Below are 17,075 nucleotides of genomic sequence, written 5' to 3'. Positions count from 1 at the left end.
GTAAGCAAGGTAAGTGCAATCGGCTTCTCTGAGAGCGAGCGCGACATTGGGCGTCCTGTATCGCTCAGCACAACCTCCCGAGCCACCAGAGCTGAATCAGACCGGCCAAAGTTGCATCCGATATGTATTTTTCTTGAGGAGAACCTAGCTTCCATCCCACGACTATTGCTTATAAGCAATCCTGGCGACATGGTCTCTTTCTCGTCCCACGCGGCCGAATCCTCCGATTTCCGTTGTTTGCGCAGGTCTCTTGCTCATGAAGTTCTGGGTGAGTTCTTGCGCAGCTCCTCCACCAGCGGCCGCGATGCTGGGGTTTGTAGTTGTACTGTTTCTGTGTCTTGTGCTGCTCAATCCTGACACGGATCAATCACACATTCAAACAGTAAACCTCCCAATATGGCCCTGTGACATTCCTCAGAGTCTATTCTTCCGTGATTTCGACAGGTTCGAGGTAGAGGAATAGAAGCCGCGCTGGGCTATCGGAAGGGGCCGATTTTCGGGAGATAGGTGTTCCGGCTATCGAGTAAGTAGCTGGAAAACCCACCTTGGGACGTGCTCTACTCGGTACAAGTAGGTATTCGCAACGGCAAAGAACTCTTCCGACCATTGTCTTTCTTGCTTTCAGGCGATCTTTTGCGGATAAGATAATAATGCATTCTGTACGAGATGCCTTGTGGACACTCACCACTTGATCAACCTTCGGACTTGACACGGAGAATCCGGGCGGACTGGTACTCGCCGTCTGCCTTTATCAAAATCTGTGACTGCGATAAGGAACAAGAAGTTGAAATCGCGCAAGTCTAGAAAGGGCAGGTTTTGGCGTTGCGGGAACTGGCTGATCTTGAACAAGATGCGACATTTCAAAGCGTAAAATCCATCAGACGCACATGCTCTCAAGACAGAACACAAACCCAACAAATTTTGTCACTCTGGTCCATTGGCTAGTTCGCGACTTGCTGTACTTGGTCGATTTTGAGCCTGTTTTGGCAGAAGATTATTGAGATACGCGTGGTAGCCATCAGACCACTTCTGCATCATCGCATGAACAGTCATCGCCTGCGCTTATGCCCGTGACACGTGGGCCTCGATGGGTCTGTATTTGGCTGCTTGCAGTAGAGACACCAGGTGCACAACAACGACGCTCTCAGTGGCAGGGCTCGCAGACAAACATAGACGCGTTTTATTTTGCAGTGTAAGGTAGGAGGGAATTTGTCGTCGAAGAAGGCTAGTCAATTGACGACCTCGTTCTGTGCTTCGTAGCTTGCCGAAAAGCGAATGCAGATTCTGCTGCTTCGAAGCTCAAGTATCAAAGGCATTAAAGGTCTTAGGTCGAGGTGGTAGGTAGCGAAAAGGGTCCAATTTCTAGCTTATCGAGCTTCGAGAATTCATCACCTCATCCTCAGGTGAGGCCATATGCTAGCATCAGTGGACTGGGATTGAGGGCGACAATGGCGGCTACGCGCAAACATTGGTCCGTACCCCGCAGCTCATCATGCCACTTTGTAACGTAAACAAAGAACCCAGAACAGGCCTTCACGATTTCATGATGGCACTGCGGCGGAGGAACGGGGTTATTTGGAGGTACGATTGGGCAGGTTAGCCTAGTGCCCGTGGGTGCAGGGGGGCGGCGAAGAGGATAGCGAGGGGGTGGCAACTTTGCTTGAGCAAATAGAGAGGAGCTGAGGATGCTGAGTATGCTGAGATTGATGAGTTGGATGAAGCTCTGTGAGCATTGTTGAGCAGGAGGAGCTCACGGGCAACAGGGTTCTCTGCCTGCGCTGCAGTCTACAGAGCTTCGTGCACCCGGAACAAACCTTTTCCCCGCATTGCCTGCGCCTGCGCCCTTGTCTGTCTCGTTTCTCGTTTTCGTGTCTCCCTCATCCGACTTCCCTTTGGTCCTTTTCCCACGAATTCCTTCGGTCCCTCGAATCGAAATGCGTCCTGGCGACATGGATCTCACATCTCGGCGAGCTTAACTTTGGGATCCGAACACAAAAAAAAGACAGATCCGGAAAAGCTTGCAAGCTTGCAGATTGCGGCGTGCAGGACAACTAGGACAGCTTGCAGCTGGTGCATGTTCGGTGCTGTCACCCTTGCAGCGGTCCAGATCTGCGGTCCCTTCTGGGCCTCCAATCGAGCTTCCCTAGCACCGTATCCATCCGCAGCCACCCATCTTCCACCCTCCGGCCCATCTGCGATTGATCTGCCCTGTTATCGATCCTCGACCGTATCCTTACAGACAAACCCCTCAGTTTTCTGTAACTTATGCTCCATCCTTTTGCATGCCTTCATCCTGGTTCTGGCAGTATCCTCGAGGCGTATTGCTCATGTTGATTCATCCGGCCAAGGGTTCTTCCCTACGCCTTGTGGGTGAAGAAATCCGCTCGTCCACATGTTGGTACCGCCGGCCAAATGCTATCTCTTGCCAAAACCAGATGATCCGCTTACAGAAAGTCTCCTTACACCCGTCATGAGATGTAACATTTTCAACGCTCCAGCCCTTCAGACCGACCCTACTGATTGGCTATCCAAGCTCAGCGCTCCACAGGATACACATCTTGGAGCAATGACGGACACACGCGTACTTCGTGATCAAACTCTGAGGGGTTTCCGCTGATCCTGAGGTGAGTTTCTCTTTTCAATGGAGAGAGAGGGGTCGAGAGCTCTTGTAACATCTACATAAAGGTCGGCTTGGTTCCTGTGATGATCTCAAATGCCAACTTCACCACCATCATACCTCAAAAGAAGCCTTCTTCACCTATCTCCCATCTCCAATTGTTCCAACAAGTGCTTTTGAACACCTTTCTTTGTGAAGCTTCTCCATTCAGATATAATGTCTTCCCCCAAGATCCCCACTGAGCAATGGGCGCAGGTCATCGACAAGGTCGGCGGTCCTGTGCAATACAAGAAGATTCCTGTCCCCAAACCAGGCCCAGAGGATGTGCTTGTGAACATCAAATACTCTGGTGTCTGCCACACCGACCTGCACGCCGTCAATGGTGACTGGCCCCTCCCGACCAAGTTGCCTCTCGTTGGTGGTCATGAGGGTGCTGGCATTGTTGTGGCCCGTGGCGAGTTGGTCACCGACGATATCTGCAAGATTGGCGAAGCCGTGGGTGTCAAGTGGTTGAACGACTCCTGCTTGAACTGTACATTCTGCCAGCAATCAGACGAGCCTCTGTGCCTCACTCCCAAGCTCTCCGGCTACACCGTCGATGGTTCCTTCCAACAATACTGCGTCGCATCCGCAAGACACGTTGCTCACATCCCTGATGGTGTACCTCTCGACGAGGTTTCGCCCGTCCTCTGCGCAGGCATTACAGTCTACAAGGGTATCAAAGAGTCGGGAGCACGACCGGGACAGACAATTGCAATTGTTGGTGCTGGTGGTGGTTTGGGCTCGTTGGCACAGCAATACGCACGGGCTATGGGTATCCATACCATTGCCATTGACACTGGAGATGACAAGAAAGCTCTCTGTGAAAAGATGGGGTCCAGCGTAAGTCTTCAAAATACTCTTTATGTGCTGGAATGGTACTAACCCTGCATGATAACAGACCTTCATCGATTTCGCCAAATCCAGCGACGTTGTCAAGGACGTCAAGGCCGCCACAAAGGATGGCCTCGGTCCTCATGCCGTCATTCTTGTCGCCGTCACCGAGAAGCCCTTCCAACAAGCGGCGGAATACGTCCGGCCCCGCGGCACCGTTATTGTGATTGGTCTTCCCGCCAAGGCATATATCCGTGCCCCAGTTTTCGAGTCAGTGGTGAAGATGATCAGAATCCAGGCCTCGTACGTCGGGAATCGACAGGACAGCGAGGAGGCTCTCGACTTCTTTGCACGCGGATTGATCAAGGTGCCATTCAAGACGGTGGATCTGAAAGAACTTCCCAAGGTCTACGAGTTGATGCATGCTGGGCAAATCGCTGGACGATATGTGCTCAAGATGCCTGACGCAGAGTAAATGGTTATTGCAACGAGGCGTGTAGCCACACAGCCGACTGAAGCTAGTGGCCGGTTATGTAAGACGATTATTCAAAAGGTAGTTTGCACAAGATGATTATGACCTAAAACACCATTATTCTGTTCCTGAAAGCCATTACCTCGTGTTGTTCGGGGAATGTATCTCCGTCCCACGAGTGGCCACCTCTTGCTGTTCAAGCTGAGCGATACCAGCGTAGGATTGGATCGATTCCCGACTCCATTCTCTTTTGATTGATTCAGTTCTCCTTGACGGTCTCTGTCTGTCTGTGGGGTTTGTCTGTCAGACCTGGATGCTTTGTTCACCTATTACTACCGAGTAATCATCCTGGAGTCCAGCTGTTGGCGCCATTGGGCCTTACCAGAATAGGAAGTACCCATTTCCTAATCTGGCGATCCAAAGAAGTCCTCTGGCTTGTCCATGCACAGACGCCACAGTCGCTGTTCCCGCTCGTTATCTGCTACCCGAGTATCTACTAAAATACCCTGAATATGCTCCTGTTCTATTCGCTCCCTTTGAAGGACAAGCTTCCAAGCTTCTTCGCTATGCCTCGCCGATCGCGAGGCTCCGCTTCACCGCGCCTTGGCTATACCAAAACTCCCAAAGTCTCGCTATCACTCCTTTCGGAGGTCATGTATCGATATCCTGAATTGGAGCCGTTATGGGAGCTTCTGGGAAGCCTCGTTTGGCCCCATTTCTCGGCCCAACCAGACCGTGGGGCAACGTTGACGCCTGTTCCATAAAGAATTCCCTCCGTGACTCCAGCACCGCTCCTATATAGCCCAGCCCGCCCACGAATTTGGATTAATCTCACTGAACGGAAGGTGGAAGTATCATCTGTGGACTCTTCTGTCAGCACTGTGGGCACTCGGTGCAGGTATGAAGGCGCCCAAGTTTATGTTCATCAATAAAACTGCCGGCTCGGATTCACTGTCCCACAGCCACAAGAGCGAGAGAATAAAGATCCACAGCCATGTCCAGAAGGGACGGCGGTACAAGAAGTTCGAAGACGCCATAATGTACTCTGGACAGCCACCGTACACTCGCCCTGAACACCAAGGCAAAGGATTGGAGAATTGTCAAGATGAATCCAACTATGGCGATGACTACCTTGGGGAGTCTTCGACACAACATACATCGGACCGAATACATCGTCCGTCAGAATCTCTGATTCACTTTGACGGTGATCAGTATCTACAGCCGCTATCTCCAAATATCGATCCGTTGCTCTGGGAAGATTCACAGCCACACCCCACGCTGTCAGGGTCGCCTGGCTCAATACCGGTGTTCCCTGCTTCAGCAGAGGAAAATTTTGATCCTTTCAAGGTGACATGTGTCAGGGTCGACGAAGGCATCTACAGCCTGCTACACTATTTTCTCCGGGTGTGGCACCCGAATGTGTGGCATCTGGAGAGAAGTGGCCGGTTCGATCACGAATACACGTTTCGGCACGACGCCATGAGTTTGGTCCAAGGATGCCTCCATGACAAGTACAACATGTACGCCCTGCTTGCCTACATGGCAAGTTACATGAACGATATCGAGGGGATATCTCCGCCGGGAGACGGCACTTTCTATATGCACCAGGCACTGCGGGCTTCTCAGAATTATGTCAAGAGTCGGCAACCGATTACGGGGCGGCTGATCTTCAATATCTTTGCGCTGGGGTGTGCCGAGTGGTACAGGTACAATCGTGAGGCCGGATACGTGCATCTCAAGGCGGCCAAGTCTATCATTGACCTGATCGGCGGCCTCAAGTCCCAGGAGGGTCCGCTCGTGGATCTTTTGTTGACTGGCGATGCCTATGTGGCCGGGGAGCTACAGCAGAAGCCTCTGTGGTCTGATTCTGATTTTGACAACGGCGACGACCACCCCATGACCGCCTACGGTCTCCAAGAGCTTCAGAAGCTTCTCTCGGGCACCGTCGTCATGGGGTGCGGCCTTCTCAGCTCGGCGCAGCAGGGGATAATCCCTGCGTCCCTGCGCTGGATAGTTCTGGATCTTGCAGTGGTGGTCTCCGTCTTCGAGTCCTCACAATCCGCTGCTCCTGGGGACGAGCATCAATCCTTTGACGGTCGTGAGGTGTTCCATTGGGTGAGCATGCGCAGCTTCGCCATCAGACATCGGCTTCTACATCTCGAACTGGACGATGGGCGAAGTGAAGCCGTTCGCACGGCGCTTGTGCTGTGGATGTTCCTGTGCTTTACCGTGACTGGGCGAGTCCGGACGGCCAAAGTCATGGCGCCCTTCCTGCAGGATCGACTGTGCTCCATCCCGGAAGCAGAGTGGAATGGCCACCAAGAAGTCCTCGCATGGGCTCTGAGCATCGGTGCCATGTCTTCTCAGGTCGGCTCGGAGACTCACACGTGGTTTGTGGCTCAAGGCGGCTCTCTGCCCGTCTGTCTTCGCGGAGATGACGATGCCGACGGGATCTTTGCCGCTCTCGTCGCCCTCTCCAAGAGGTTCTTCTACCTGGAGTCGGCGCAGCAGAGTTATCTGCGAGCTTTGGCTGACGATATCCACGATATGCGCACGGCAACAGCAGGAGACGAATCGAACATCGAGTGAGTGTCGAGTTGGGTGTGGTTTATATTCTACCCGCAGCATTGGGGTAACCTGGACCGCTATACATATTATATATCACCATTCTTCAGAACAGATACACAAGAGATCTATTTTTTCTTTTTCTTTTATAGGATACAGACGATCTCCCTTTTCTGATACCGGGAATCCCATCTCTTGTGATCTGCCAGGAGGGACAATATTCGTTCGTGTTGCAGTTGTTGTAAGTTGGGGTACTTACATACTCACATAACATGTCTCTCGTATGTGTACACCGCCTGGCAGCGGGGAATGCCGAAATCTTCAAAAAGTCCATCGTGTTGTGCCCGCTTGGGTGCCCCTCCATCGAGACTGCTGCTGATTCAGCACAGGTATGATCCGTCACCCATCCATCATTGATTGGCATGGAAACATGGGCTAATATGGGCGTCATCGAACATGGACCATGGACATCTTAAACCCCGCGCTAGGGACTGTTGTTAAGTCCGAAACTGCCGGTGTCTGTATGGGAAGATGGATCGATGCATGGACGAGGGATGACAAATATGGCCGAGGAGATAGGTAGATAAGTCAGGGTAGATTAGTCGCTGGTGGGTAGGTGGTAGAATTGCAGTACGGGATGATTGGGGGAACGGATCGGGGGAGTGGTAGGACATGCAATATTAGATATAAGAGATAGATATATATACCTTAGATACTCAGGTTGTATGTACTAGTCAAGCCAGTGTAGCCCCAAATACCCCAAGACCTCCTCGCACCACCTCCTCGTCCCTCATTCAATAATTGTTTAAACGCCTTGACTGCGCATACACACACCTGTCCCTGTCTCCGCTGTCCTTCACATACATACACACCCATGGCGACCCCCAAATACGCCAACAAGCTCGCCAACACCACCGTCCTAATCATCGGAGGCACATCAGGGCTCGGCTTCGGTCTGGCAGAGGCCCTTTTGGAGCACAACGTCGCCCACCTCTACCTCTCCTCGTCGCGGCAGCAGAGGGTCGACTCGGCCGTGTCACGCCTTCAGTCCGCGTACCCAGACTCCAAAGCCACCATCACGGGCCTGGCATGCAATCTTGGCGACGAGTCCACGCTGGAAGCCAACATCAAGAACCTGTTCTCAAAGATCGGCCGCAAACTCGACCATGTGGTCTTCTCAGCTGGTGACGCGCTTGCGGCCAAACCCCTCGCAGAAGTCGACTTGCCGTTCATGAAGCAAGCTGGCATGGTCCGATTCTTTGCGCCCTTCTTCGTTGCAAAGGAGGCCATCCCTTACCTCAACCCAGGCCCGGCGAGCTCCATCACCTTGACCACGGGCTCGGTCTCGGAGAAACCGCTGCCCAATTGGGCCGTGGTGGCATCCTACGCCAGTGGCCTGCACGGCATGACCCGCGGTCTTGCTCTCGAGCTAAAACCCGTGCGTGTCAACTTGATCTCGCCCGGCGTCGTGGACACGGAGCTCTGGGAAACCAGTCTGGGCGACAAAACCAAAGTCAAGGCCGCGCTAGAGCGTTCGAAAGCCCATGTCGCCACAGGCGAGGTTGGCCAGGTCGAGGATGTAGTGGAGTCGTTCCTGTACGTGCTGAAGGACAAGAACGTCACGGGCACGTGTATCAGGACAGATGGCGGTGTCTTCCTCCTATGAGAGGTTCGTAGGAGAAGCATGTCGAGGTACTGACGAGGTCCTGTTGGACATGCTTGGAAAGAGAAGAGCCCACCAGGGGAAGGGTTACTATCCATAAGACCCAGACATACCAGAACATACCAGTATCACGCAAACAGCGCGAGAGCTTGAATCGTGACTCTCTTCTCTATTTTGTCCAAGTAGCCATGGACCTCCGACAAGTGACCGGTCAGAGGGCCACACAGTCGTCTACAAAACTGCAAGGCTGTGTTATATGCAATTTATGTTGGAGAGCGGAATAGGGGTCATCAGCCTGATGGGGGGCAGGGCTTACAGTACCTGACCTTGTACAGTAATTGCTGACTTTCCGACCTATAATACCTCCAGTATCTAATATTTGTCTCGTGCCCTGCTGGTCTGACTGGTGGGTATCGAATGCTTATCCGATTTTGGTCCCAGTCATCTTCTATACAAGGTTACTCGAGCCAGGGGAACCGCATCAAGGTGTCAAGGATAAAACGACCGGACTCAAGGACGATATAGCCTTCTGTGGTTTGGAGGGCGATATGGTATTGTTGGGCAACAAGCAGATATCCCCTATCTCAGTAATGGACTCATCCCATGTAGCTCCTTGTCACCGAACTTCGGTTCTGAGCAGAGGCTGAAATGGATGTGTTGGGCCAAGGGCGCGATCGAGCAGGAGGGGATGCAGAGTTTGGCGGCGCAGGTCGGGACAAGAGGACAAACAAGATGGCTGGTAGTATTCAGTGAGGCAAGCCAATGGACTAAGCAAGCTGATCAGCAGGACTGCCAACGGAGACAGTGGTTGTTTATGGGATCAAGAAGGTGATACCAGGTTTGAAGCCAAGTGAACCTGCGGCGTCGAGGTGCCAAGCATCTCCAAGTCCGGCGTGTTCGACTCAACCAGCCAGAGGCCCCCTTTAACTAGAGAATCTAGCCGGAGAAAGAGATGGGAGCGCCTGCTGCCCACTGGCTTAGGCTTCACCAGCCCCCCATCACCACCTATGGAGCCCAAGATTAGAAACTTTTTACCTAAGTTCAGCTGCTATCAGATTGCCTAGGCTGCGTGATGACCATATCCACCAGTATAAATGGAGAGATTCTCTCCCCAAGTGCATCTCCCCCCGCCATGTCACCCTTGGATAACGCAGTTACACTTAAAAAATTGTGCAGTAAAGCACTAGTAAGCCAAAAAGTTGATTGCAACAGTACCACCAGTTTCGCCTCAAAAACACCATGAATCCCGCCATGCTGCTCATCAGCACTATCATCACCGCCGCCATCACCATCCCTACTGCCCTCTTCTTCACCAACAAATTTGGCAACCTGGCTAACCCTGGTTCCCCGGTCGCCTACACCTGAATACACACACACACACACACTCTCTCTCTTTCTCCCTGCAGCTCGGGGCTGTCCTACCAAGCCTTATCAGAAAAACACCCCCTTACAAGAGTCGATATCCATATCTGCCGCCATGACTGAACGCCTTGCGGACACAGCTTCAGTGCTTGCCACCCACACCACCGATCCCAGCCAACAAGAAATCTCGCACCCGCCAAAGTCTTACACATATTATCACGCCGGTCCACTATTCACCATTGCCGAACTCCACACCAATGCTCTCCTCGCTCAGGCCATCCAAAAGTGCTCCTCGGGGAAGTTCATCCCCGTCTTACCCCAGGATCTCGAACAGCGTGACCAGAGTCCCCATTCCATCAGGGACGAGGACATCCGGGCTCTGCTTTCCTGCGACATGGCCATGTTTACTTACGACGGGACCGAGTTAGATGCCGGCACGGTAGTCGAGTACATGGTCGCCAAAATGGCTGATATCCCCGCTGTCGTGCTCCGGACGGACTTTCGCGGTGCGGGCGACCAGGCAGAGACGGGCGACGCGTGGAACCTGATGAGCTCCAACTGGCCACGGACCGCGGGTGTGAGTGCGCACGCCATGGTGGGCTACAAGACGAGCCTCCAAAGGGCGCAAGCTGGAGTGGAAGGCACTCGAGGGAGGACGGTTGGCGAGTCCATGATTGACGATGTCGCCCAGAAGGTGGTGGATGCTTTTGAGAGGGTGCTGAACGAGCCCCCGAGATTGCCAAAGGAACTGAGAGAGTGTGTGTATCAGTGGTTGGCCTTGATGCCTGGTTTTAAGAAGGGGAGTGATCAGGATAATGTCGAGCTGCTCGCGAAACTGTGCAAGGACAAGCAATCTAGAGGTTTGTTGTAGAGACATAGAAATAGAATCATCATTAAAATCAACCCGACCAGTTTACCTTCCAGTTCGTTTCCAGATGGAAGATGAAGATATAGTAGAGCAAAACGCTTTGTTGGACACTTTTCCCTGCCTGCCTTTTATTGTACCAAGTGACGCCGCTTCCCTAGGCAAGTATGTCGATATTGATCCTACAACCATTGTTTTACTATAAGTACAATGAACCCTCCCGAAGTTGACTCAGACTTGAGCAGCATGGTAGTACATCTGGTCATCTTGCTGGATTTTAATGATTGGGTCGAAAGACAAGGCAGCGATACACCAATATTCCTCCCCGAGTTGCTATACATATACTCACACTAACTCCCTAATCCATCACGGACGCGTCATTCATCTGATCCATTCCAGCGAGATATCCGAGCCAGCTTCGGGCCCGCCATTCTCCTGGATCCGCCACAACGGCGAGCTCTTGCTCCATCGCCGCATGGCCCAGGCGATGACGGTGAACGAGGTGAGAAATCCGATGCCGGCAGCCGTGGCCCAAACCACCGTCACATCGTACGCCTTGCGGTAGAAGAGGGAACCCTCAAAGTCCATGTAGCCGCCAAACGCAGAGCTGCCGAACGTGCTCGACTTGCACAGACACCCGTTCAGCAAGCCGAGCACCTGGGACAATGTGATGACGAACAGTGACAAGACCGCCAGCAAGTTGGGTAACAGCATGAGCTGTTGCAGCCAGCGCCATGGCTCTTGGATGGCCAGCAGTACGAGCCATGATAGCGAGCTCAGGATGTACCATATCGAGTAGAGCCCGGAGCGGCACCCCAGCCCTATCGTTGGTGTATTGAACGACACCATAAATGCCATGCCAAAACTGACTGAAAAAGACAAGCGTCAGTATTTTGTCACGTAGCTAGAGGGATAAGTTGTGCAGGATAAGGTACAAAAGCGGTAGACGAGATTGGGCATTGCTCATCATGTGTCCTGACCCAGACACTGCATCCAGAAACGGAACGACTTACCGCCAACAATCACCTCGCTGCACACCCATATGATGAACCACGAGTACGGCCGTTTTGTCAGCTCGGCTTCGAAATCGGCCGGGTCGTCAAGATTGAGGCTATCGAGGTCGTCACCCGCGTGTTCGTATTGCATAAGCGCAGCATTGGCGACGCCGCAGTATCTCAGATAGCGTCCCTGACCAACAAAATGCCCGATACCATATCGACGTCGCACTCCAGGTCGTCTGAGTTCGAGAGCTCTACTCCATAGGACTAGCTCATCGGCTTCTGCTTCTTGCTGTGCTTCCCCATGCTGTGCTTCCTCACCCTGTCCCGCCGATGGTGGCTGGGCGGCACCAGTGTCTTCCGCTTGGGGAGGTTGTGTGGCTGCATTAGCTGCGTTTCTGATGAGCTCTCGCCGCCTTTGTGCCTCAACGACTTGTTCAACGTTGTACAACCATCGTTCGATGAGCTCCTGGCACCGACTCGAGTTCGTGGGGTTTCGATCAATGATTGCCATCACCACCAACGAGGGGATCCACGACAGTAGAAGTCCGAGCGCGAGCGAGTGTGCGGTGGTGTTGTCACCAAGGTCGGCAAAAGCCACCGCGACCGAGATGATCAAGGAGACGCCGAACCATAAGATGTTGAGCGCGAGAGGCCACACGCCCTTCCTACGGTTGAGGCGCAGGTGGTACGCAAGAGTGGCGTTGAGCTCTGCGAGTCGTGCTTGGAGCTCTTGTTGGTCGGCATGTGGACCGTGCGCAGACAATTTGAGTTGCCGGAAGACTCCTTGCAATAGTGCTCTGTTGCGATTTCTCACGGTAGATGCAGGTTCTTCTTCTGAATTACTGGAACCATCCACCGGCTTGGGATGCGTTCCCCTCGTCACCAATTTCTTCAGCCGTCGAAGTCGGTCTCGCAGGCTCTGGTTCTCGAGACGACCAACGGGCCGCGGGGCAGGCAACATTCCAGGATATTGGTACTGATTGATACAGCTCAAGATATACATGGCGTCGTCCATTCGGGCGGTCGGCGGCGACGCTCTGGCTACTTCGTGGCATTTCTTGATCATGTATATGTTGAAGATGGTTGTGGTCAAGCTTGCAGACGGAGCGCCAATCCAGTTCAGCAATGCCTCGAGATTCCTTCTCTTGCGAATATTGAGCGACTCCCAGGGCAGCTGGGCAATCAGGCTAACACTCGGCAGAATCCATGTCGTCAGAATCTGGAAGACGGTGAAAGCATCCCACAGATCTGGACCCGAGCCACACGCAGCAATGCAGCCATCGACGGTCAGGGCTAGTGTCTCGTTTCGATACGACGGATCGATACCACGAAGCGGGCCGTGGTAAACAATATCGAAATGATAGGTGCTACATTGAGAAACGTGTATGATCAGGTTACGAATCTCCAAATATCTTGGGATAGAGGTGTGGGAGACTTACCTTTCGATAGTGCCTCTGTCTATATCGACAAGCACTTTGGCTTTACATTGGTCAAAGTCTGCCGCATGTGCTTTTGTCGTAAGGCTGACGATAAGTAGAAGTGCAAGCAAGGTATGCTTCAACAGGGTAACACAGAAGTAGAAAGCCATGGCAAAAGTGATCACAGAGACTTCATTGAATCAGCCGACATGGCAAACGGAAGGGGTGAGATGACCATTTATGGACAAACAACCCTGCAATGGAAAACGAAGTTGTGGGTTGCGGCGACGCAATATTGATTCCGGTTCAACATGACACGAACAGAACTATGGCTCCAAGCCATCGAACAAGGGGGGTACATGACGAAGCATCAGGCTGAGACGTATGAATCAGGAATGTCTGCTTGCTGGTCGAATCACAACGGCCGATAACGATGAGGCTGTGCTTTCTGGATCCCCTGATTGAGAGTTGACTTGCCCACCGGGGATGGATACCCCTTGCAAACTGTACCGAGTCCCTCGTGATGGTCGGCATTTGCCCCGAACCTTTGTGGGATGGAAACACAGGAAGTAGGTATGATCTGGATCAGGAGGCTCTGCGGCACCATTTGACCAACGGAGAGTTCGGAGATCCACATCCACATCCATGTTACCGCATTGCCGTGATGATTCAAGCCCTTCCAAGCTTCTTGAAGCCTTCTCGTACTCACCAGGTTCATCCTGCACCAATAGAAATGGGTCGACTGGTGTTTCGTTTGCCCAGACCAGTCCATTTGCCACAGCCACCACAGCCAAGCACTTCTGGCATTGCAATATTTGCTAGAGGACACCAATCTGGCCAGAACTGGTGGCACACAATGTCCGAGGGCGGCAACATCATGAAGTGAATACGAGGAGAAGATGCAGGAGGCTCAATTGACACGTTGGCTATTGGCTAGTTCTGGAGCTGTAAAAAGGGGGGACCAGGAAACGGAATTCCAAGGCTTCAGGGGTTGAAAAAGGATGGACGCCTCGACGTGTAACTCGTACAATTTAAGGCTGCGTGCTGGCTAGGGCAGTAAGCCAAACACAAATCCTATTGGACAAAACCCACGTGACTCTGGCCACAGCTCAATTTCACGTGACTGTAGTATCAATGTCGACCAGCCTTGCCAGCCTCGTCTAGAATGATTCGCACTTCATCTATCAATATGCAGTCTTGCAGCGGTGCGATCCTAATGAACCAAACCTATCCCTAAGCTGTACACTACGATACCAATCTTCGTGACCAGATTCCTCGGCGTGTACGAAAGGTCGAGCGATCAGGTGCTTGCGCATCTGACAAACTGCGACCCAAGAAGTGCCCTCAAGCGAACCTGCTTACCTCTTTAGAAACCCCAAATCGTTCCACGAGCCATGTAACTAGCTTCCTCTGTTAAACATTGTCTCTAAGACGCACAACTGTGTTCGAAATGCTATACAAAATTGTATTGGCGTACACTATCGTCACATTCCTTCGCTTCCAATCCCTGGTTGTCGCTACTGAGAATTCACAGACTCTACTGAGCCCAGGTTCAAGTCCTTCCCACCGAATAGCAATCATCGGCGCAGGCCCCGGTGGCTCCTCTGCATCCTATCACCTTCACAAATTCTCCCAGCAGCTCTACCCGCTACCTGAAAATACTCCGATACATATCACCGTTTTCGACTCCAATCCCTACATCGGTGGCCGGACTACCACGGTCAATGCCCTAAATGACTCCCGTTACCCGGTCGAACTCGGAGCAAGCATATTTGTCAAGATAAACCATATTTTATACAATGCTACGCGAGATTTTGGGTTAACTTCTGCCGTCAAGATATACGAATCTGCACCTGATTCAAAGTACGAATTGGGCATTTGGGATGGGAAAGACTTCGTTTTCAAGGCAGAGAGAGATGATGATGATGAGGACAGGGGATCATGGAGAGGATGGTGGGACATTGCCAAACTTCTCTGGAAATATGGACTCGCACCCATACGGACGCGGCAGGCGACCAAGAAAGCAGTCGGTGAATTCTTGAAGTTTTACGATGAACCAATATTTCCATTTCGCTCGATAGCAGAGGCCGTGGGAGCTACAGGACTGGATGCATATACCGGCTTGACAGGGAAGGAGGTTTTGCAGAATGCCAAGGTGGGCGATCTGTTTTCTCGTGAAATCATCCAGGCAAGCACACGGGTGAACTACGCGAGCAACCTGGGCGGCATCCACGGATTGGAAACATTGGTATGCATGGCCATTGAGGGAGCAATGGCCGTCGAGGACGGCAATTGGCAGATCTTTGATGAGATGGTGAGGAGTACGGCAGATGAGATCTTCTTGAATACAACAATTACTGCTGTCAACAAGGATGAAAAGAAAGGGATATTCCAGCTCGAGATTGCCGATGACGAAATCAATAGACCGCGTACGAAGGAATACAGCCACGAGTACGACACGGTCATCCTCGCAGCTCCATATCAATTTTCCAATATCACCTTTACACCACCGCCTCTCAACACGCCGGAGAGAATTCCCTACGTTTCGCTATACGTGACCTTGCTCACCTCTCCCCGTCGCCTTTCCCCGTCATTCTTCGGACTCGAATCTCATGCAGACGTTCCTTCGTCCGTCCTCACCACACTCTCTCCGGAATTGTCAGACGAACTGGGTTCGCATCGGGGCGTCGATGCCGTTGGGCCGGCCGGATTCTGGTCGATAAGCACGCTCCGGGTTCTGCATCCAGAGACAGACGGGAGCTTTTGCGGACCGACATCAAACTGCACGCAGCTGCCTGCCGAATCTGGAGAGGTCGGAGCCGAACGCGACACACAGTATCTGTACAAAATATTTTCACCGGCACCCTTGACGGGGACGTTCCTTTCGTCGTTGCTCGGCTTCCCATACACTCCGGAGCCTGAAAACAAACACGACGATTCTCTCGCCAAGCTCCCCAAGTCTGAGATCACTTGGCTCCACGAGAAACACTGGCACAGCTACCCTTACGAGACGCCTCGGACGACGTTTGATAACTTCACCCTGTGCTCCACTGAGTCGTGCTCCTCGCGCGGCACCTCGGACGGAGTCTACTACCTCTCCGGCATGGAATCCTTCATCTCGACCATGGAGACTTCTGCTCTTGCAGGAATGAACGTCGCCCGCCTCGTGGTCCAGAATCTGCTTGAAGAACGTGGTCAGAGTTGAGTTCTGCGCGCCAACCCAGTAGAGTGGAAGAAAGAAAACACAAATAGCGTCCACCCTTCGGTGTGGTCTTCAGAAGAAAGAAAGCCAGATACAGATGGCCTCCGTGCACAGTCTTGTTCGTGATGCCCTTCCCCCCTTCCTATCTATACATACATAGGCGCTACAAATTCAATCTATCCACGTACCTGCCTAGATCATCTGTTGTCGCAAGAATCGAGGGTGTGTTTTGTGAGAAATGGAACCTAGGGCGAGACTCACTCGGGGTCACATCGATGTGGTCAAGTCCCGCCGAAGGTACTTCATATTACCTAGATAGCGGGATGAGGGAAACCAATGAGGGAATCGGGGTGATGTTATCTAGATGGACGAAGAGCAGTGTACGGAGTAGACAGAACAGACTTGAGACTGCGAAGAAACTGAAGCAATTGACTGGTTCGAAAGACGTGAGATCGGAAAGGTTCAATCCATTATTTTTCTAGGGGAAAGCAGTAATATGCAGCAACTGGATCCTCTAAGCGGACTTCATTTTCAAACGTCCCAGATCCTGCTTCGTATCCTTTTTTATGACCAAAATCCGAGGTGCTCGCCGCTCGCCGCTCGCCGTGCGCGTCGAGACGCGGCGCCGTAATCAAGTCCCGAGCATCCTGGACGCCAGGCGCCAATCGCCAGACCATTTGGATCGATACATCATTCACTCATTCACTGGTTAATCAACATGAAATTTGTAGCGGAGAATGCTCCTGTTCTGTAACGTTATATGAGACGATCCATGAACATCGCCCAATGTTGCAATGCACTCATCTCGCTTTTTCGTCTCAATGTGCATTCATTCACGCGAGACACTGCGGTAATGCTGTACCCAGATGATCCATAGTCCTGAAAAGGGAAGTCAAAGTCGAACAAAGCTTGAACGCCGAGGGTATCATTAGTATTACCAACCATGCTGCAGACAAAGAGAGAAGTCAGGATGACAACTCTTCCTGCACTCTGACAATCATCACGAAAGCAACAAGATCCACTCCCCTCCAGCACCA

General features: G+C 52.3%; 6 protein-coding genes across 6 annotated transcripts; 5 read left to right on the top strand and 1 right to left on the bottom strand.

The window, feature by feature from the left end:
• Positions 1 to 2,833: 2,833 nt before the first annotated feature.
• AYO21_10904 (hypothetical protein) lies at positions 2,834 to 3,965 on the top strand (the record flags this gene model as incomplete). The annotated part of the gene is made up of 2 exons (XM_022660810.1): positions 2,834 to 3,499; positions 3,558 to 3,965. The coding sequence occupies 2 exons, from the start codon at positions 2,834 to 2,836 to the stop codon at positions 3,963 to 3,965; spliced, it is 1,074 nt and encodes a 357-aa protein (XP_022506905.1).
• Positions 3,966 to 4,862: 897 nt separating this feature from the next.
• Positions 4,863 to 6,551, top strand: AYO21_10903 (hypothetical protein; the record flags this gene model as incomplete). The annotated part of the gene is made up of 1 exon (XM_022660809.1): positions 4,863 to 6,551. The coding sequence occupies one exon, from the start codon at positions 4,863 to 4,865 to the stop codon at positions 6,549 to 6,551; it is 1,689 nt and encodes a 562-aa protein (XP_022506904.1).
• An 850-nt stretch (positions 6,552 to 7,401) lies between these two features.
• AYO21_10902 (hypothetical protein) lies at positions 7,402 to 8,193 on the top strand (the record flags this gene model as incomplete). The annotated part of the gene is made up of 1 exon (XM_022660808.1): positions 7,402 to 8,193. One exon carries the CDS (start codon positions 7,402 to 7,404, stop codon positions 8,191 to 8,193), a length of 792 nt encoding a protein of 263 aa, XP_022506903.1.
• A 1,236-nt stretch (positions 8,194 to 9,429) lies between these two features.
• Positions 9,430 to 10,423, top strand: AYO21_10901 (hypothetical protein; the record flags this gene model as incomplete). Its single annotated transcript, XM_022660807.1, has 2 exons — positions 9,430 to 9,532; positions 9,597 to 10,423. 2 exons carry the CDS (start codon positions 9,430 to 9,432, stop codon positions 10,421 to 10,423), a joined length of 930 nt encoding a protein of 309 aa, XP_022506902.1.
• A 375-nt stretch (positions 10,424 to 10,798) lies between these two features.
• AYO21_10900 (hypothetical protein) lies at positions 10,799 to 13,006 on the bottom strand (the record flags this gene model as incomplete). Its single annotated transcript, XM_022660806.1, has 3 exons — positions 10,799 to 11,286; positions 11,431 to 12,785; positions 12,858 to 13,006. 3 exons carry the CDS (start codon positions 13,004 to 13,006, stop codon positions 10,799 to 10,801), a joined length of 1,992 nt encoding a protein of 663 aa, XP_022506901.1.
• Positions 13,007 to 14,286: 1,280 nt separating this feature from the next.
• AYO21_10899 (hypothetical protein) lies at positions 14,287 to 16,041 on the top strand (the record flags this gene model as incomplete). Its single annotated transcript, XM_022660805.1, has 1 exon — positions 14,287 to 16,041. One exon carries the CDS (start codon positions 14,287 to 14,289, stop codon positions 16,039 to 16,041), a length of 1,755 nt encoding a protein of 584 aa, XP_022506900.1.
• Between the last annotated feature and the right edge of the window lie 1,034 nt (positions 16,042 to 17,075).

This window comes from Fonsecaea monophora (assembly GCF_001642475.1).
Source record: "Fonsecaea monophora strain CBS 269.37 chromosome Unknown Scaff135, whole genome shotgun sequence".
NCBI lineage: Eukaryota > Fungi > Ascomycota > Eurotiomycetes > Chaetothyriales > Herpotrichiellaceae > Fonsecaea > Fonsecaea monophora.
The sequence above is the reverse complement of the archived record's forward strand: the minus strand, read 5'-3'. Positions and strand labels throughout refer to the sequence as shown.